The 22,034-nt window shown below is 47.5% G+C and overlaps 1 protein-coding gene across 1 annotated transcript in view; it reads right to left on the bottom strand.

Annotated features, from left to right (window-relative positions):
• Positions 1-1,477: 1,477 nt before the first annotated feature.
• ARHGAP18 (Rho GTPase activating protein 18) overlaps positions 1,478-22,034 on the bottom strand; it is a 730,387-nt gene continuing 709,830 nt past the window's right edge. The window contains exon 15 of the mRNA XM_085611821.1: positions 1,478-3,824. Within this exon, the coding sequence (XP_085467947.1) occupies positions 3,730-3,824 (95 nt within the window). The 3' untranslated portion in view covers positions 1,478-3,729. The remainder of the gene's footprint in view (positions 3,825-22,034) is intronic.

Genomic DNA, 22,034 nt, shown 5'->3' with positions numbered 1-22,034 from the left:
AATATGTCCAGCATAGAGTTCTGGACGAAGATATTTATCTCATGAGCATGTCTTACAAGAGACCTGCAGTTCAGAAGGCCGAGTCGAAGTGCTTGGCCGTGTTCCGTTTCCTCTGTCGGATTGCAGAGGGTGCAGCCCGTGAAAGCGGTGTCTTCCTTAAGGATGTACTTACACTGGGGATGTTTATTCGTGTTCCAAGCTCGAAGTGTATCTTGGGTGTAGGTTATGCGCCTTTGAGAGTCGGGCATAGTGTCTAGGCCAAAGGCAAGCCCGTCTGGGCCCGTCCGGGCCCAGACGGGCTTGCCTTTGGCGCGCCTTCGGCGCGCTGACGGCGCGCCCGCTGCGCCCGTCCGCTGCGCGTCCGGAAGTGGCACATACTTATAAGGGGAAAGTGACGTCTGAAGAGGACGTGGCCTCGTCAAAGGCGGCGTGTCCCTGCTTGGTGCCGAGGACGGCGAGGAAAAGACTAACACTGCTTTGTTTTGCCCGTGTCAGCGATAAAATCCGCTGCGCGGGAGTTACAGATGTCGTGGAGAAAGGTGAGCGAGTTTCAAGAATATTTTAAAATCACAGGATGAAGTAACAATCAAGGTTAAAATTGCGCTAGCCTAGCTCCCGGCTTCCGCCTCAGGAGACACGAGTGTTGCTAGGGTGGCTTGTATTCAGCGGCGCCTAAATAGTGTGCTCTGGTGGGCGTGGCCTCGTCAAAGGGGGCGTGTCCCTGCTTGGTTTCGAGGACGGCGAGGAAAAGCCTAACACTGCTTTGTTTTGCCCGTGTCAGCGATAAAATCCGCTGCGCGGGAGTTACAGATGTCGTGGAGAAAGGTGAGCGAGTTTCAAGAATATTTTAAAATCACAGGATGAAGTAACAATCAAGGTTAAAATTGCGCTAGCCTAGCTCCCGGCTTCCGCCTCAGGAGACACGAGTGTTGCTAGGGTCGCTTGTATTCAGCGGCGCCTAAATAGTGTGCTCTGGTGGGCGTGGCCTCGTCAAAGGGGGCGTGTCCCTGCTTGGTGCCGAGGACGGCGAGGAAAAGCCTAACACTGCTTTGTTTTGCCCGTGTCAGCGATAAAATCCGCTGCGCGGGAGTTACAGATGTCGTGGAGAAAGGTGAGCGAGTTTCAAGAATATTTTTAAAATCACAGGATGAAGTAACAATCAAGGTTAAAATTGCGCTAGCCTAGCTCCCGGCTTCCGCCTCAGGAGACACGAGTGTTATCAACCTCATAAGGATAAAAGGCTGAGTGGACCCACCTGGATTTGAACCTGTGATTATGAGGTCAAAGTGGATGCTTCAGTCCACTAAGCCACAAAACCCGGCTGTTAGTAACAGTGATTGGTACAAGCTGCAGCAGCCTCTTGAAAAATATCTTCGGCACGGGCACGTACAATTTTACCACCTAAGCACCAGCCATAGAATAATCATTTTATAGCTAAGGGCACTTACTACAATTCTTAAAAATGAAACTCGTCAACCATCAAGAAAAAAATTATAATTTTCACTATGACATCACAGCACAAATTTATTTTCATAACACAAGGAGCCACAAATGCACAAGTACTGTTTTGATTGTTTGGTGTTCCTTGCATATTGTTATTTGGTAAGTATAAGTTTCTTCTCGTCTCAGTAAAGTCATATTAATGTTATGAGACCCAGTTTTTTTAAGTTAAGAATATCGTTTTTTTTCTGAATACTCAAGACAATACATGCCCGCCTACCTTAATCACAACGCGAATAAATTAAACGTCAAGAACTACTCCAACTTACCACTCAAAAATATGTTTTCGCCACAAGTGAAGAATTTTTAAAGAGACAGGAATGTCTTCAATGTAGAAGACCACTGTCAAAATTCAATGCGTGCCCAGCCATTTTTCTCGTTAGCTTATGTGCTTGAATTATGCTCGGGCAGCTGCTCAGATGCTTGGGTGCATTCTCAACAACAAGCTTCCTATTTGCAGGAAATGTCTAGTTTCACCTGTTTTAGGTGGTCGAAGGGAGGGCAGATCTTCACTTTCTACAATACTGACGATAGAGCTGCATACCACTTCTAGTCATAATGGTCAATGCTCGCCATAAGGATACACTTCACTTACTCTACAATTTCAAGTAATAAGTATTATCATTTACATAGCACAAACAACAAAATTATTATAATCTACAATGAAAGGGCAAGTCTCAGCTCTGGAACATGGCCTGTGACCTGAAGATTAACCAAAATATGCAATAGACACAGTAGTCCACTTAGCTGTCTTCCTACATCATCTAGTATTGAAAATGCTGGAACAATATATTTGCTGATTGGGTAATTTCAAGCAAGTGTCTCACAAAATAAAATTCACCTTACTGTCTAAACCAACAAGGGCCAGGTTTTCAATCTATGATTTATCTAAAGCCGGCCATTTCCTCTAAATTGGATAACATCAGGAAAGCTCTATGCTAGTCCTAAAATCTAATCACTTAAATAGTCTTCCAATGGTCATGAGGTAATGTCTTCACTGCAAGACTGCTCCACTTCAAAACTATGTCCCTATAACCACCAGTCGAACAATGGATTACGGTACAAGGTTTGTGGGTATGGGTGTACACACTGCTCACAGGACCACATACAGCCGCTTTTAATTTACTGGAAGAATAGCTGAGAGAAGCAATGATTAAGCAATTTGCCATGATGGCATCTTGGGAACAGCAGTTACATTGCTGATTTCACAAGTTGTTGACATTGTTTCTTGGGTAGTATTACAGAGCCAACTGCTCTAACAATCCTAAGAGCGGAACAGAAAGAATCAACAGTTTGGGGTCTATTTGAATGGCAAGCGAAAACAAAAAAACCCTTCTGGTTCAATGGCAGTAAAAAAGTGTATAACACTTAGACTTATCTAGCTCACTAGCCAGCAAAGCCACAAATCAAGCTGACATGTGACTAAAAGAAGACAGGTCAGGGCTGCCTCAAGAGAAATTGTCAAACTAGATTAGCTATATTCTCTGCACCACTCCAGTTCTTTGCACCCATGTAGCTTTGCTCAATGGGTTTGTGAGTGACGCTAACAATGACTGCCTTTGTGGCATATGCATAGAAAGAGGCCTGGATTTTGCAATGCTGAAACTTGAAGAGCTTTGAGGTGCATGTCACTACCCTTTTTCGAAGTTCCCTTTATATGAGAGGAGTGTGAAGATATGCGTTATATTTTCGGAGTTTGGTATAGCTCTAACATCATGATTGGCTCAGAACGCTGGTTTTACCACATTTTCCATGCGAAAAAAACATGCAATGGCAAGCGAATTTAACATTTTGCAATTATGTTGAAAAGACACCTTTATGAATGGAACTGGTATTTCTATCTTGTGAGGGCAGGCCAACAAATATCTCATGGGTTTGCAATTGTATTGCTCACAATATAACCCATTCATGAGAGCATACAGTTTTCATAAAGGAAAATCCTGACTCTGTTAGTATTTTCATTACAGTAAATGAAGGGGAATGTTTCACAGAATCGATACAAGTTTGCACTGCTTTTCTCTTTGCAAGTGGCAGCAAAGTTGCAATACAGCAAAACCAATTTCTATCACCAACAGTGGCCCTCGAGATCTTGGATGCAAGCAATTGGAGATGTGCTCCTTTTAAATATGAAGAAGAATCCCAGCTTCTACTCGGGCATTTGTGCCATTGGGGTCTTCTCATGACTTATAACACCACAGGATTTTAGGATGGCTGTTCCTTCATGATCTCTTAAGTGTTGGGTTTCGGCTTGATCACCCATTCGGCACTGGGGTTCAGTTGAAACAGATCCTTCATGTAAGTGTCAACTTCAAGGCTGCGCTCCACTGTAAAAATAAATAATAAAATAAGCTATTCAGTTAATGAGTTTTGTTTGTGTCCACCACTCTACCCCTCTACAAACATACAGAAGGTAAGAAGCCATATGTCTTGGTTGGCACACTCAATTAGTTTTGACCTTTTATTCACCCACCTTTAAGGACAGTGCTCAAAAATCCCACCACCCAAAGAGCTGCTGGATAAAATCTGGAAGAAGCTTAATCTGCTACACATGACCCAATGTCAGCTGGCAACTATTTAAAGACTTAGGGCCATATGTAGATAAATTATATTTATCGATTCATAAATACCGAATTTTACCGATTCGGTATTTATGAATCTGTAAATAGTATGTAGGTAAACATTCGGTAATTATTACCGATTCGGTAATATTCTGTATTTATGAATAGGTAATTACCGAATCGGTAATAATGCATCCCTTCCCATTCATTCCTATGGGCCTGGAGGCCCATAGGAATGAATGGGAAGCCATTTACTATTACCGATTCGGTAAATACCGAATCGGTAATAGGGGAAGCATATTCATGGGTGGCAGGGTGTCACATTGACACCCGGTTGCACCCCTGAATCGTGCATGTGTGCACATGTGGCGCACATACATGCCCTAAGGGCATGTATGTCTGCCACATGGCACTTTTAAATCAGCAAAATATAGCTTTTTGAAAGGTATTCGTTATTTATCATCAACCTGTAGTTGGTGGTAAATACCGAATCCTTAATACTGAAATTCACTCACTTGAGTGCTCCCTACATATGATTTAAGGATTCGGTAATTTACCGAATCTGTATTTTACTGATTCGGTATTTTACCGATCACTTACCGATTCGGTAAATTACCGAATCCTTAAATCATGCCTCCTACATCTCAAGTGCCTAAATACCGGTCGGTAACGGGATATTTACCGAATTTCGGCCGTTAACGACCGGTATTTAGCTACCTACATATGGCCCTTAGCTTCATACCTTAGTAAAAGTAAACAGACTAAACTGCTGACTTGAGGGATGGTTATAATATACAACATTTCCTGTCATTTTTATAAATGATATGTTTTACCATTTCCTCAAAGGGATATGATGACAACTGTTCATGACTTTATGTTCAATTGCATAACGGTGATTTCTATTGAACACTGACAAAGGGTCAGTAATAATATTGGCTATTAGTGTCCATAACAATCCTGATGCTACTCCACATGTAAGACTGCTAATTAAATGTGAGTTCAGGTACTTTGTTAATACTAGATTTGCAAATTCCATGAAATACAGGAAGTTGGAGGATATTTAGGCCCAGTACAGAAACAAGAATATTCTCCAGTTAATGTTACCAACAATACCTTAACTTCTCCATCTTCATGGATAAAGTTAAAACTTACATAACAAAACATATGCATAAAAAGTTTTTGGTCCCCCCAGCCGCTTGCGATTTCCTTGACCAAAGTAATGAAACCATTACCTCCTCATCTGTTTTTTTTCTTTTCTCCCCAATCCTTACTTCTGTTCAGCCTCTCCAAACAAAATATACTCATCCCCTTAACTGGGATTAGGGACTTTCTTCTGTATGTGGACAGTCTCTCTTCCCTGACTATTATATCTCTAAGGGCTGTCCCGTATCATTTATGTTAGAAATTGGGTTACTGCTTGACTGGAGTGTGAGCCTTGGTCAAGAAGCAACCACAAACCTAGTCAGGGTAAGGTACAAGCAAACCCCAAATTAACGTGTGCTCACCACCTGGTAGCTTGGCACAAAGGCTTAACTTGAAGGAAAAGAGTAAAATATTTGTGTAACACTTCAAACAGTAAAACAGTGAAAATGCCACACCAAAAGTTCCCATGCCAGGTTTAGAAAAATAGAGTAATTTTAAATAATTAAACACAGACCAAAACAACAAAAATCCAAATCAGTAAAACCAAAGATCGTAGATTTTTAAGTTTTAGGTCAAAATAGCACCAAAAAGCACAAAGCACTAACAAAGGGTATCTAGTGGTACAAGACCCGGACAAAGTCACAAGTTCAGGCCTCCGCCATGGAGCGTAGGCCAGCTACAGGGACCCAGCTAGGTCCGCTGAACAAAGTACCTTAAATCCTTTTTGCAGAGTGTTGAGTGAGTTTGGGCTGAAGAAGCACCATGCAGCCTAAGCGATGCGTCGGTTGTGAGATGTGGTAAGGCTGCAGTGCAAGGTCCTGTTGCATCACCATCGAGGATCCTGCCAACGGGGCTTGCGATGCGAAGTCCCAGTGTTGGAGATGCAGCATGCACCTGGCAGTGCGTCAGTTCTGAATAGATGTGAGGCTGCGATGCAGAGTCAAGCATCGTTGTCAAGGCTGTCATCCATGAGAGATGAGCGGACCTGTGCAGGAGATGCACCACGCCTTTGGCAATGCATCTGTTCCGATGACTGCAAGGGCAATGTGGGCTTTCTGCACCATGTCGAATCCATGCAGCAGTGGTACTGCGTAGGTTCTGTTAGAGGATGCGCCGCTCTTCCGAGGTGATGGGTCAGTTCAACTCAAGGAAGCTCTACTCAGCAGGGAAGATGCTTGTTCCAGCTGGTAGTCACCTAAGGCCCATTTTCAAGGGTCCAGGACTGGGGTGGCACCAGTGGGCAGGGTAGACTCACAGATGGCAGGGTCCAGGTGAAGATGCAAGGTTATTGGAAGCTTGTTATGTCCTTGAGGCTTCAGATCAGGAGGCCAGACAGCTAGCCCTTGGAGTCACTCTGGGTTTTGGGTTCAAGAAATGCAGGTCCAGTCCTCCTCACACAGGTAAGAGGGCAGCAGGTCAGAACAGCAACGCAGGAGTCCAGCAGAGTAGCAGTCCAGCAGAGTGACAGTCCTTTCAGCCGCAGACAGTCCTTCCTGACAGAGGATCCACAGGTCCAGAAGTGTATTGAATTGGTGGTGTCTAAGGTCCTTCTTTTATGCACAAGTGTGTCTTTGAAGTGGGGAAAAGCTTCTAGAGGAATGCCTTTGAAGTGCAGAGATGTCCTGCCCTGCCAGCCCTGGCTCCAGACTAAATATACGGGGTAAACAGCCCTTTGTGTGGGGACAAGACACAGCCTATACTGGTGTAAGTTAGGCTGGTCCCAGCTCCTCCCTCCCATCCTGTCAGTGATAGCCCACTCAGTGACACCAAGCACCCATTGTGTGTGGCTGTCTAAGAGGAATACACAAAGCACAACTGCCATCTACACACAGTCAAGTGACCAGAGACAGGCTGAACACACCAAATGGCTAAGGCATTAAAATGCCAATTATCTAAAAGTGGCATGTTCAGAATTGTAATTTTAAATCTCAATTCACCATAAATTAGATTTCAAATTAGGATTCCAGAGACACCAAACATGAGCTAATCGTATCTTCCCATTTGGAAATTACAATTATAAAATGTAATAAGATAATCCCAATGTTATACAATGGGAGATACAGGCCTTGCAGTAGTGACAAAGAAATATAAGAGTTTTTCACTACCACAACATGGAAAACCTGTTCTGCTTTTTAAATATATTGCACCCTGCCCTCTGGGCTATCCAGAGCCTACCCAAGGGGTGACATATGTATTAAGAAGGAAGCTTTGGGCTTGGCAAGATATTTATCTTACCAGGTCAATATAGCAGTTTAGAACTGCACACACAAACTCTGCAACTACAGGTCTGAGACCCGTTTAAAGGGCTACTTAAGTGGGTGGCACATCAGTGCTGCAAGTTCACTAGTAGCATTTAATTTACAGGCCCTGGGCACCTGTAATGTACTGTAACAGGGACTTGTAAGTAAATTAAATGTACAAATTTTGGATAAGCCGATGTTGCCACATTTTACGGAAAGCGCACAAGCACTTTAGCACTGGGTAGCTGTAGTAAAGTGTGCAGAATTCTAAGGCCAGCAAAAATGAAGTTAGAAAAGCAGCAGGTCTGAAGGCAAAATGTTAGGGGAAACCACACTAAGGAGACCAGGTCTAACACTTTATATTTCCGTCCATTCATAAACTAAAAACACATTTTATTGTTCTGTCCTGCAACAGGAGCCTTCATTTAATTATCATACATAAAGAACAGTTGATGGACAGAATGCAGAACAATGTCATACATTCACCCCCAGTACAGAAACCTGGGCCTAAATCCATTGTTTTGTTGCTCACCATGCCATTCCAGTTTGAACCCAGCCATATGCAAATCAGTCTTGACCCTGTGCCTCATGGGAACAGTCCAGCCCAAACTGCCAAGCCAGGTCCTCCCTGGATTGGAAACAAGCATCCTAGGACCGGTTTCGGGGTTTCACCCCTCATCAGCCAGGATAGCTTGACTCCAGTGGCATGGAGAGCACGGGACCAGTCCTAGGATGCTTGTTTCCAGTCCAGGGAGGACCTGGCTTAGCAATTCGGGCTGGACTGTTCCCATGAGGCACAGTCACTTTTAGTTCTGTATACATGAAGTGTTCATATTGTTCAAAACCCTACAAGAAGAATCATATTTATTGGCAAGTTGCTCACTTTAGCAGAGGACACTTTTGCAGAGACATTTAGACCCTTTAGTCTTAGCATGGAGACCATTCTGTTACTTAGGCTAATAATTTGGCTTTTTTGAGGAACATGGCCGACTAACTGCATCTGCCGGAGCTCCGGCAGCCCGACATCAATCCTGAACATAATCTTGCCACCATCTGCTGCCCGTGTTTGGTGCCATTCACTCCCTGCACTGAAGGAGTGTGCCTAAAGTGGCCCCCAATGTGTTGAATGCTGAATGGTAGCAGAAAGAAGAAACGATCCGGTGAGGCAACACGTGGCTAAGCAAGAATACATCAGGACATCCTGGGATTTACCTTACACACACAGATGTTGGAGTGGGGGGCGTGAAGTGTTTCTTAGCGGTACACACTGTGAAAATGCACTGAGCGGTTCACTCATATGTCGGGATATTAGTTTACATGGGGCCTGTAGCGGTTCTACTGTAAATGTGTCCTGCCACCTGCAAGGTTCACCGGACGCTGTGATTAATCCAACGTTTGGCCAACTTTCGAATGGGAGTTACCTCATGTTGAATGATCAGAGCTGTTGTGGCATGTTGCCAGGTATCCCATATCTAGTAATGGTTAGTTCCAGGGTCACTTGCTGTATGCAAGTCTTGTTCCCCCAAATATACACAGTCAGGGAGTCGCCTTTATGGCCTTCACTGAACATCTCTTCTATACGAATTGATACTTTAAGCAGAATAAAAGCCATTCTTTTACAACAAACCGTGCCTTTGACCTCGGGCCAAAGAAACCTATGATCTACAAGTTGCTAGGACTTCGGCTGAGATACAGGCTCTGTTAAGGACAAACTGCCCTACGCATTTCACAGAAATGTTGGGACTTATCTTAAACATGTTTGATACGAGCGGTATTGTGCATGTATTTAAGACCATATGTTCAAGACTGTTAACACCTTTTCAAGCAGTCCTCGGAATCATTCCAAACTTCGTGCACTCGGTGTTTGGGGGTCTGACGCTAATTCTAGCACTTGTTGCAGGAATCCTGTTTTTATTCCTACTACTACACTATGGCAAGCCAATCCACCAGCGTCACTCCCTGCGACTTGGAGAAAGCTCTTCTGGAGAGGAAGTGTCGTGAGCGCATAGTACAGCTATTGGGTTTACCTCCTCTACGAGAACTAAATACCATATGGTTTCTGTCATTCAGACCAATCTGGCAAGATTGCATCTTACCTATTCTACACTGCCTGCTTTGTGGTGAAGAATGCATGCTAGACATTTGTCTAACACTCCCATCAGTCGTGCCAATGAATATTGATAATCTGCTGGACCCGATAAATGGCCCATGGTCTGTGTTGTCCCCAGAGGCTACCAATCCTGATGACGGCATTCATTGAGATCTCACAGACGAAACATGCTACTGCTGAGGTACGAGATGGATCAACAGGCACACAGGTAACATTAGTAACAAACAATGCTTCAGACGATGTGTTACATCTATGTGCAGTTAGTCTTCTAAACGAGGTAATCGACCTATCACCCACAACGGTAGACGATTTTTTGTCTACAGGAATAGAGGATGTCACTGGCATATTTTTTTGATTGTCAAGTATTTATTGATTTTAAACACATACAAACAAATCAGAAAAATCACGGATAGCAGATATTCATTTACATCATCAAAATCTATGTGACCCCAATTCTGCACCCCACAGAGTGTACAACCATAGAAAGAATTAGAGTATAATTCACTTTCTTCGATAGCGTCCACCCATTTACCCCACACCCTCGGGTATTTCTTGGGGTATCCACGTGCCGCGTATAGAGCTTTCTCTTGTGTCGCGCACCAGAGCTGGTGGATCAGGACAAATCCATGCTGCCGCTATGTCACGCTTGGCAACTATCATAGCGATGTTAAAGAAGGTCTTATTGTTCCGGGACCCATCTAGCCCATCTGTTATCCCCAATAAAGAATGTCGTGGATCGTGAGGAACTGTCCACCCCAGGGCCTCTGCAAGTTCCTCTTCAATGGCTCCCCAAAATTTGCCAGCCGGGGACAGGTCCATACCAGGGGAAAAAAATCTGCTGGGGCCTGGCCGCACCTAGCGCAGGACGCATAATAGAGTAGGCCCGCTCGGTAAAGGCGTGCCGGAGTGAGGTAAGCGACATGCAAGTAATATAATTGGATGAGTCTAGATTTGGAGGAGGCGGTAATTGTTTTGGGTGCCATGAGCGCATCGCGCCAGTCCACCTCATCCAGTGGCCCCACCCAATCTGTCCATTGGTCCTTCAGTTTGTCCAACGAGGTGGAAGTGTTGTTGATTAAAGTGTAGTATATACAGGAGATGCCCCCCCTGCCCAAGTCCCCCAATAACGTCTCCGTAGGGCTGTATTCCGGGAGCCGAGTGTCGTCTATGATGTGTATGTGAAGGGTGTGTCTCAACTGTAAATATTTATAAAATTGGGAGGGGTGCAGGGAATAATGGGTGCACGTATCCAGGAAGGAAAGCATGTGGCCCATAACCCAGACGTCACCAAGCTGTGTTATGCCTATGAGGTCCCAGGTTTTGAACCCCCGTAGGCCACTCACTTCCCGGAGCCAAGGCCCTTGCCAGAGGGGGGTGCATTGGGTCAATCTGCCGGTCCAACCGGTATGGCGCAGTGAAGCCCGCCAAGCCAGGAATACCGAACGTGTCACTTCTGGCAGCTGGATCGGGACAGGTCCCCCATACAACCTGGCCTGTACTTTAGAAAATCCCAGCTCACACAACTCCAGCCGATAGGCCGGGTCAATTTGCTGGTCCAGCCAGTATGGCGCAGTGAAGTCCGCCAAGCCTGGAATACCGAACGTGTCACATCTGGTAGCTGGATCGGGAGAGGTCCCCCATACAACATGGCCTGTACTTTAGAAAATCCCAGCTCGCAAAACTCCAGCCGATAGGCCGGGTCAGACCATCCCCTGTTGAACCAATCATGGACCACCAGCAAACATGTGGCTATAAAGTAGAGGTAAAGATGTGTCATGCTGATGCCGCCATCAAAGGAAGGGATCCGACATGTGGGGAGAGCCAGACACGACCTCCCGCCGTCCCATAAAAATTTGGTAAGTAAGCCGTCCAACTCCTTAAACCAGGATCTGGGGAAACAGAACGGGGTGTTCTAGAGGACATAGAGGAACCGGGGAAGGATCAATATTTTAAACAAGGCAACCCGGCCCAGAGGGTTCAGGGGCAGTGTCTTCCATTTATGTAGGTCTTCTTTGGCCATTTTGACCAGTGGGGTTACGTTGAGGGACCAGCCCTGTTCCGGGAGCAGGGTAATCCATATTCCCAGGTATTTAAAAGAGTTGTGCCAGGTCGGAATATTAGACTGCCAATCGCAACAGTTCCTTGACAGGTGAAGTGGGACCAGTACTGATTTCCTGGGGTTCAGCCGAAGACCGGACACTCGCCCAAATGCCTGCAAAAACCACAGACAGGGCGGCCCCGAGGAAGCGGGCTCGGACAGAAAGAGCAGGACATCATCCGCGTAGAGCGCGATCTTGTCCGTTTCGGTGTTTGGCCACTCCCAACCCTTAACACGGACGTCAGCCCGCACCATGGCCCCCCAAGGGTTCCATTGCCAGGGCAAACAACAGGGGCGAAAGGGGACAACCCTGCCGCGTGCCCCTAGCAATGGGAAAAGCCTTGGACAGGACGCCGTTCACCACCACCCGTGCCCGCGGCTGCGTATAAAGTACTCGGACCAATGCCTGGAACTGGGGCCAAAATCCCATCTCAGTCAACACGTCTTGGAGATATGCTAGCATTCCTAAGTACCTTTCAGGTATAAATATACCTTCCCTTACCATGGCAAACCACGGCTCGGCTACACAGCTCGATATGGCTCGCCACAGCAAGTTCAGAAGAATTCGAGTCCCTGCCTGACGCACTGACCAGACGCTGTCATTCCTGTTCGCAGAAAAATCCAGTTTTCAGTGTTCTGACTCCCTTCGCGGGGTGTTAGAGTTTGAGATTCGGAAAGAGATTTCCCACCTCTCTCATTCTAAGGTATGGAGCTGACAAGAACCTAGAGGGACTCTCGGCATATAAACTTAGTATACACCATACTATAGAAAATAGCACCTACTTCTTACCTTGTACTACACTTAGGTTAGGTACACTGGGGTAGAACTATTTAGAAGCATCAGACGAGTATTCACTTTTTAGCCTGTGTTATTTATGTAGGTATATATGAATATATGTCATAGCTAAAAGACAATGCTATTGCAGCATTATTTCTTCTTACTCCTTATGCTGTGCGTATTATATCTTGCTTACTGTCTAACGATTGTAACAGCTTATATCTCTTACACGAGAAACAAGACTGTTCAATAAATCCTTTTCTTGAAATGCCCGTCTATTTATTTCTGTGTAACTCTGAAGAAACTAAGCATGCACGAATGACTGTGTGAAACTGTTATCTATTGTTTCCACGATTCTGAGACACGTTCCGATTCTAAGGGAAACAAAGTTGTCATGTTTAAGCGGCTGTCAGAAACTACTCCCTTCTTGTTTATTCGAGAAGTTTCTAGTGACCTCCGAGCTAGCTGGTACACAAGTAATTAAGATTAATGTACTCGATAGAGGCATACTGACCTCAGTCCTATGCCACAACTATAGTGTATATTATTCCAATGCGCAGAGCCTATAAGGTAAATAGGAACTACACTACACCAGAATGGCAGCACTGTTGGATGGTTGAAGGGCGCAGACGATGCACCGACACGCCCAACTGTGGAGCTCCGACAGGAAACACAGAAATAATTACCAACCTACTGGAAGACTTAACCCCTCCACCTAAATAATAGTGAGGACAAAAAAAAACTCAGAAGAAGGGAAAAATGGATAAGTACAAGTGCTCCCACCACCAATGGAAACGGAGGGAGAATTCCCGGGTCTACCAGACAATACAGCCATTCTTCAAGCGATCCACACCTCCAGAGATGCCATTGAGGGCAAAATGGCAGAAATAAGATCAAAGGTCTCTCTCCTACGCCAGGACATGCGCAATATTGCGGAAAGGGTGACCCATCCTGAAACTCTCATCTCAGAGGTGGAAGACACGACATACAAACTACATTCAGATGTCAAAGACCTAAAGGCAACCATGAGAGAGGTTGCATGAAAGTGGACGACGTGGAAAATAGAGCACGCAGGAACAATCTATGTTTTATTGGGTTCGCAGAGCGAAAGGAGGGCTCTAACCCAGGGACATTCTTGATGTCATGGTTGCGCGACTCCCTCCCTGTGGTTTAATCCTCATCCTGTTTTATCATCAAAAGGGTTCACAGGATGCCCAATGTGAGACCACCACCTGGTACTTCCCGCGACCATTAATAGAAATGTTCTTAAACTACCAAGATTGAGATATAATCCTCAGAGAGTCACAGCATATAGGGGAAGGAGTAGTTTCTTTTCTGTAACTCCAGTTCTGTAGTAGGGGTATCTCTGTGATAGTCATAATCTAGTGAATAGTCCCGCCCATGTGCGTGGACCCCGGAGCAATAAAAAATAATCTCTTAAGGTGTCAAATCATGCAGACCTGCATCCACCTTTAAGAGAGAATTTAATTTAAAGACAGATAATGCAGCCTATACCCACAGGCTACACTGTCCAGTACTTCAACTAGAATTCCACCAACATCCACAAACAGCACTGCCTGCCCAGCTTTTCTCCACACAGGAAAAAACCCTGCCTCTACCAGCAAAAGCCTCTGGAATGATAGAGAGGAAGGAATGGACAGACAAGCCCCATAGGCTGCCATTATGTGGCTGAGAACAGGATACTGTGCCTTTAAGAAAACTTTCCAGATTTCCAGAACTTTTCCAGTATCCAAGAATGCACAGCAGGTCCCTTCTACTTTCAGTTCTTTTTGAAGGCGTAGCACGCCAGACCTGTAGCATTCCTCACATGAAGAATTATCTCTCCACCGGGGAGGAGGGCGGGCGCTTATGACTATCACAGAGATACCCCTACTACAGAACTGGTGTTACAGAAAAGAAACTAATCCTTCTGTAGTAGGGGATCTCTGTGTATAGTCATAATCTAGTGAATAGAATGGCAAGCCCATCCCCATACAACAACGGTGGTGGAGAACACACAAGACAATACCACTACTGTGCGAACAAATTTCGCAGTGCAGCCTTCCCAACCTGAGCATCTGCCCTGGCATCCGTGTCCAGACAGTAATGCGCAGCAAAGGTATGGACCGACTTCCAAGTGGCCGCCTTGCAGATTTCTGCAATCGGAACATTACGCAGCAAAGCCGTCGTGGCAGCTTTGCCCCTGGTGGAATGAGCCTTAGGTTTACCCCCTAAGGTCTTATTAGCCTTTTGATAACATAATTGTATGCAGGACACAATCCACCGAGAAATGGACTGCTTAGAGGTCGCGAGACCGGTCCTGACTGATCCATAATTAACAAACAATTTGTCTAACCTCCGAATATCCTTGGTCTTATCCAGATAAAATTTCAACACCCTCCGAACATCCAGGGAATGGAGAGACCTTTCCGCTGGCGAAGAGGGATTCTGAAAGAACGTAGGCAAAGTTATGGTCTGGTTGACATGAAAATCAGAGATAACCTTAGGAAGAAATCTAGGGTGAGTACGCATCACAACCTTAGCAGCATGAAATACAGTATAAGGTTCTTGACAACATAATGCCTGAAGTTCACTCACCCTGCGGGCCGATGTAATGGCCACTAGGAACGCCGCCTTCCAGGATAGGTGCTGCAATGAAGCCTTGTGAATGGGTTCAAAAGGCTCCTTCATCAGTCTGGACAGCACCACAATCAAGTCCCAGGAAGGCGAGGGAAGTCTGACAGGAGGAAACACTTTCTTCAAGCCTTCCAAAAAATCCTTGACCACAGGGATCTGAAAGAAGGAAGTCTGTGAAGGGCATTTCCTGTAAGCAGTCAAAGCAGCCAGATGAACCTTAATGGAATGGAAATTAAGGCCAGACTGCGCCAAATGTAAAAGGTACGGAAGGATGACATCTTCCTTACATGTCGTAGGATCAAAGTTCTTGGACTTACACCAGATACAGAACCTCTTCCACTTATAGGCATAAGACGTCCTAGTGGAAGGCCGTTTAGACTCCTTCAGTATGTCCATACAATCTTCTGGCAGATGCAGATGGCCATATTGCACTATTTCAGGAGCCATGCCGCCAAACTCGAAGACGAGAGGTTGGGGTGCACCATCCGCCCCCCGAACTTCGTGAGAAGGTACGGCCTGCACGGCAACCGTATGTGAGGAAGGAGAGACCGGTGAAGTAGGTCCGTGAACCACCACTGTCTGGGCCATTCCGGGGCGATCAGGATCCGCTGGTAGTACCTGGATGCGAAGTCTCGGCATTTGCTGTTTTCGGCGGTGACGAACAGATCTACGTCTGGAGTCCCCCACCTTGCGAAGACTTTCCTAGTACTTCGTCGTTTATGACCCATTCGTGGTTTTCCTGAAGCAGCCTGCTCAGTGCGTCCACCTGAGCATTCTGCACCCCTGGCAGATGCGTGGCCGTAATCGTCAGTCCTCGGGCCAGAAGCCAGTGCCAGATCGCCTGCGCCTCCTGCGACAGAGAGCGCGATCCCGACCCCCCCTGCTTGTTGAGGTAATACATAGTGGTTGTATTGTCCGTCTGTATCAGCAGCGAGTTGGTCCAGAAGGATGGCAGGAAGGCCTTCAGTGTCAGGAAGACAGCTCTGAGTTCCAGGAAATTGATGTGGTACGTCGACTCCAACGGGGACCACGTTCCCTGAATCTGCAAGTCCCCGGAATGCGCTCCCCAGCCTTGGAGAGACGCATCCGTCACGACACTCTTCGTGCGAATGTCCTTGTGGAAGGGAACCCCCCTGAGGAGGTTTTCCGCCGAACACCACCACTTCAGAGACTGAAGAGCATGTAGAGACAGCCGTATCTTGTCGTCCCAAGAACCTGTCTTCTGATCCCACTGATCCTCCAAGCACTCCTGCAGTGGTCTCATGTGCAGCTGTGCGTGAGGAAGATACAGGAGGCCATCGATCCCAGCAGCGAATACACCTTCCTCACTGTCGTCGATGGAGCAGTCCTGAGGTCCTGAGCCTTCCGAAGGAGTGATAACCGTCTCTCCTCCGAAGGAGACACGCTTGCTGAGCGCATATCGATGGAGGCTCCCAGGTACTGTATGCACTGGATCAGAGTCGGGACCGATTAGGACATGTTGACATGCAACCCCAGCTTGTGCAAGAGAGCGCACGTCCACCGGAAGTGTTCTTGCGCTTCCGAGAAGGATGATGCCTTGATCAGCCAATCGTCCAGATACGGGTAGACAAACACCTTGTTCCTCCGCAGGTGTGCCGCCACCACCGCCATGCACTTCGAGAAGGTCCTGGGCGCAGACTTTAGCCCGAATGGCAGTACTGTGTATTGATAGTGATTGGCGCCGACTTGGAATCGCAGGAACTTCCTGTGCTTCTGTGCGATGGGCACATGGAAGTACGCATCCTGTAGATCTATGGCACAGAGCCAGTCTCCCCGTTGCAGCTGAGGGTAAATCTGATGCAACAATAGCTTGCAAAACTTCTCTCTGCGAATCCATTTGTTTGCCTGTCGCAAATCCAGAATGGGCCTGAACTCGTTCTTGTCCTTCTTGCGAACGAGGAAGAACCGAGAGTACAGACCTCTTCCCCTTTGAGACAGAGGTACCTTTTCTACCGCCTTTTTTCTCAACAAGATGTCTGCCTCCGCCTGGAGCTCTCGCAGCTGAAACTGAGAGCTTACCGGCGGAATCGCTGGAGGCGGGCTGATAAACCGAAGACTGTATCCATTGCAAACAATATTCAGCACCCACTTGTCCTGAGTAATTTTTCTCCACTCTGCCAGAAAAAGTTGAATGCTTCCCCCCACTGGAGTGGGTAACGGTTGAGGGGGAAGTAGTCGCTCAGGGCCGAGACCCGGCCGGGCCCTTGGTAGTGGTAGCAGCCTGCTGGCCTCCTCTACCCCTCTGGCGTTTCTGGAAGGGCTTCCGGAACTGCTGCTGTTGGTGCTGCTGCTGTCCCAAACCCTGCACACGCCCTCTGCCCGTAGACCCGAACCGCCTCTGGAATGGGCGCTTCTTCTTCTCGGCCTTCTCCAACCCGACAGCCGTCAGGGTCTCCGCCTCCGCCTTCATGCGGGCCATCTCATCATCCGCATGTTTTCCAAACAGGGTTTCCCCCGAGAAGGGCAGATTGGCTACTCTGTGCTGAGCCTCTGGCTTGAGCGACGTCAGGCGCAGCCAAGAGTGACGCCTCTGATGGACACCATGACAGTAGGAGTGCGCCGCCAACAAGGAGACATCCGCTGCCGCACTGATGACCTGGTTCGAAACCAGCATGCCCTCTCGCACCGTTTCCAGGAAGTCCTCCTTCCGGTCCCGGGGCAGCAGGTCCGCATACTGTTGGAGGGACTCCCACAGGGCCCGGTCGTAACGCCCCAACAGCGCCCCCGCGCTTGCCGCCTTCATGGTGGTAGACGCGGTCCCACACACCTTCCTGCCCGCAGAGTCCAGCCAGTGGCTTTCCTTGTCGGGCGGGACCGTCGATGAAGGTGCAGTCGCATGCTGCTTCCTCGCCGCCGTCACGATGACAGAGTCCGGCTTCGGGTCCATCCGTAAAAAAGCAGGGTCCGAGTCTGAGGCCCGATACTTTTTCATGAGCCGTGAGGGAGCGGATTTCGTCACCGCGGGGGTGAGGAACAACTCCAACGCGGGTTCCACCAGTCCCGGCACTAGAGGCAGCAGAGGGCGAGACAGGTGTTTTTTGTGTAGAGTATCGAATATCACGGACGTCGTGGGCGTCGGTACCGTCACCGAGATGCCCAACTTGGCTGCCCCCCGCAGCAGCACCTCCTGGAAGGAGACCAGATCATCCACCGGAGACACCCTAGTCCCCGGTGAGTCCGACAGCGTCGGCGAGAAGTCCCTGGCCGAGGACCGTGTACGTGACCTGGACCTGTGCCTCCGATGGCGCCGTCCCGATGTCGACAACGACGACCTCCTATGGCTCCGCGTCCTTCTCCTCCTGACGGAGCGGGAGCGCGACCTCCTCGGCTTCGGCCTGTCTGACGGTCTAGCCGGGCCCGGCGACCGTGGGTGACGCGGCCTCGGCGTCCCCTGCGGCGGAGTCGGATACCTGGGCAGGGAGACCGACCTCGGTGGAACTGCAGGCGGCCCCAACGGAGTGCGAGGTGGTATAGGACGCGGAGGGGGAGGTGGAGGTGGAGGTGGTGACGCCGGCAGTGGCGGTGGCGGTGGTGTTGGTGGTGGCGGTGGAGAAGTCGGTGGCCGTGGTGGCGGCGGCAGAGGTGGTGATGGCGTAGGGTTCCGAGGGGGTGTATACACCACGGAGTACCCCGATCCCGGCGACTCCGTTCCCCTCTTACTCCTGGTGTCAGGGCTCCCCCTGCGCTGTCTCAACGTCGACCGCCTCGACGTCGAGCGTCTTCTCGACGGCGACCGCCGCCTCGACGTCCACCTCCGTGACGTCGATCGTCTTCTCGACGTCGATCGTCTTCTCGACGGCGATCTCCATGACGTTGATCACTTCGACGGCGACCGTCGCCTCTTCGCCGACGGCGAGCGGCGCTCCCCCTTCGAAGGCGAGCGCCGACGCCGGGCCTGATCTCGCCGTCGATGGCTCGACAGCGACGTCGACGGCGTCGTCGCAGAAGATGCCGATGTCGTCGACGGCGGCCTGTTCAGCTCCTTCGACGTCGATCGTTGACGCCGCTTCTCCCCAGAGCCCTGGGGAGATGGCGAACAGACCGTAGTCATCCCCCTCGACGCCGCCGTCGACGCCGCCCTCGACGGGGAGTGGGGACGCTTGCTGGTCTTCCTGCCCCTGGGGAGCCCCCCAGAGGCCTCAGCATGGGCAGAATCAGCCCCTCCAGACCCACCTCGTGCCTTCAGCCTTCTGTCCTCCAGGACCTGGAGCCTGATCTTCTTCCTCTCTCTCAGGGTCCTGGCTGAAAAAGAGCGGCAGATCTCACACTCCTCAGGCACGAGGGACTGGGGAAGGCAGACGATGCACACCCTGTGTGTGTCTGACTTAGCCTTTTTTCTTCCACAATCAGGACACTTGTCGAACAAGCCAGTCATTCTGATAACACCAGAAGGAAAAAGGACTTTCTAACACTTGAAAAGTAACAAATAACCCTTGAAAAGGGAGAGCTCAATGCTCCAGGGTCCTGCTAGCAGGAGCCGGAAAAAAGAACTGAAAGTAGAAGGGACCTGCTGTGCATTCTGGGATACTGGGAAAGTTCTGGAAATCTGGAAAGTTTTCTTAAAGGCACAGTATCCTGTTCTCAGCCACATAATGGCAGCCTACGGGGCTTGTCTGTCCATTCCTTCCTCTCTATCATTCCAGAGGCTTTTGCTGGTAGAGGCAGGGTTTTTTCCTGTGTGGAGAAAAGCTGGGCAGGCAGTGCTGTTTGTGGATGTTGGTGGAATTCTAGTTGAAGTACTGGACAGTGTAGCCTGTGGGTATAGGCTGCATTATCTGTCTTTAAATTAAATTCTCTCTTAAAGGTGGATGCAGGTCTTCATGATTTGACACCTTAAGAGATAATTTTTTATTGCTCCGGGGTCCACGCACATGGGCGGGACTATTCACTAGATTATGACTATACACAGAGATCCCCTACTACAGAACTCAAGTTCGCCAATGCCAAGATAATGATCTTGCCCGACTACTCCAGGGAAGTGTAGAAGATGAGGAGGTCATTTGACTCGGTGAAGGTCAAACTGAGAGTCATGCGGATCCAATACATGCTCGTCTTCTGTGCCAAGCTCAAAGTTATCCTTCAAGGCACTTCCCAATTCGCATTTCATGTGAGAAATGCGCATGAGGTGCATGCGCGCATGAACAGTTTTCTTAAGCAGTATCCTAATCAAGAGGAAGAGGAGCAGGGCAGCCCGGGGACGCCGCGGTAAAGAGGTAAGTTTTTTTATAGTTTTAAATTACTGCTCACGTATATCTTAAATAGGGGGGCTGAGGTGGGCAGCATAGCGGAGTACAAGACGCCATAAATAGACAAAAATCAGGAAAAGCCCCAGGGCCAAATGGACTGTCAGCAGAATCCTTTAAGCAAAACGCTGGTTTGCTAGCTCCCCCATCTCTTAAATATGTTCCAGGCGGCGCAGGAAGAGGGGACTCTGCCATTAGATCTACCTTAGGCCACAGTGGTGGTTATACCAAAGCCAGGCAAACCCCCAGTGAGTTGTGGATCCTATAGCCCAATATCTCTATTAAATATTGAAACAAAGATTTTGGCCTCTATCCTAGCGGATCGACTCATAGCAGTAATTGCATCATTCATACACCAATCGGTCTTTATGCCTGGCCTCGCAGAATGCCTCAATCTCCGTCAACTCACCAATTGGCTAGACACAGTGAAGGACAGGGCCACCCCACAGATGCTTCCTTCACTAGAGGTGGAGAAGGCCTTTGATACCGTCCACTGGCCTTTCATGAGACAAGCCCTTACGAGATTCGGGTTCGGACAAGAAGCTCTGTATGGATGAGTGTGTGCTTGTATCAGTAATTGTATAAGAGCGTAAGAATGTGGTACTATTTTTATGAGTAAGTGACTTGTGTGTGTATAATTGTATAGGTGAGTAAATGGGAGTGTGATTAATTATTTGCATGACTGACTAGGTGTGTGAGTACCTCTATGGATGATTAGCGGTGTGTGAGTGTCTATATAGGTGTATAAACGCATTTGATAGTCTAGTACTAAGTGACTGTAAGTATGAGTGACTTTACAGGTGAGTGAGTGGATGTGTGTGTAGACCTAAGAGTCAATGAGTGGGTATGTAGTTATTGGTATTGGAGTATCTATGGTTTTGAGAATGGCCGTCTGAAAATTTGAGTCAGTGTATCAAAGGTTATATTAGGGTGTGAGAAGATGCACTAATTTATCACATGGATGACGTCATCAGTGATGTCATCAGTGATGTCATTTGAGATGTTATCAGGGATGTCACTGACCATGTCATGAGTGATGTAATATGTGACGTCATCAGCAGTACATTGCGGGGGCGCGAGTTATAGTTAGCTGAACTAACTATAACAGGGGAATTTCTAGGGTTTTGTACGAGGAAAATGACCAGCTAACTACAAAGCCCCTGAAACCTATGGTTTTTTTAGTGAATTTCTAAGGTTTTTTAAATGCCAATTCCTAACTATAACGTGCATGAAACCTATGGTTTTTTCAGTGAATTTCAAAGGTTTTTTAAATGCCAATTCCTAACTATAACGTGCATGAAACCTATGGTTTTTACAGTGAATTTCAAAGGTTTTTCAAATGCTAATTCCTATCTACAACTTATCTGTAAAGTTATGCTGTTTAATGATTTTGATTGGATTTCAAAAATTTTCTATTTCAGTGTGTCAATTCCGTTAAAAAAAAATATTTTTTATCACCATTTTTTTAACTTATTTTTTCAATTAATTCTTTTAAAAAATATATATTTTTTTTTAAATGTGGAAAAAAAATTAAAATATGTTTTATATTTTTAAAAATATTTTTTAAACTATATTTTCAAAACTTTATTTTTTATTTTATTTTTCCATTTTTGGGGGGATTCGCGCACCCTATGCGCACCGTTCTCGATCCCTGCGCGAAAGCATCCGTGTACGGTATGCTTTGGGTACGTGTTTGGTGCGCGATT

This window comes from Triturus cristatus, chromosome 6 (genome assembly GCF_964204655.1).
Source record: "Triturus cristatus chromosome 6, aTriCri1.1, whole genome shotgun sequence".
NCBI classification, from domain to species: domain Eukaryota; kingdom Metazoa; phylum Chordata; class Amphibia; order Caudata; family Salamandridae; genus Triturus; species Triturus cristatus.
The sequence above is the reverse complement of the archived record's forward strand: the minus strand, read 5'-3'. Positions and strand labels throughout refer to the sequence as shown.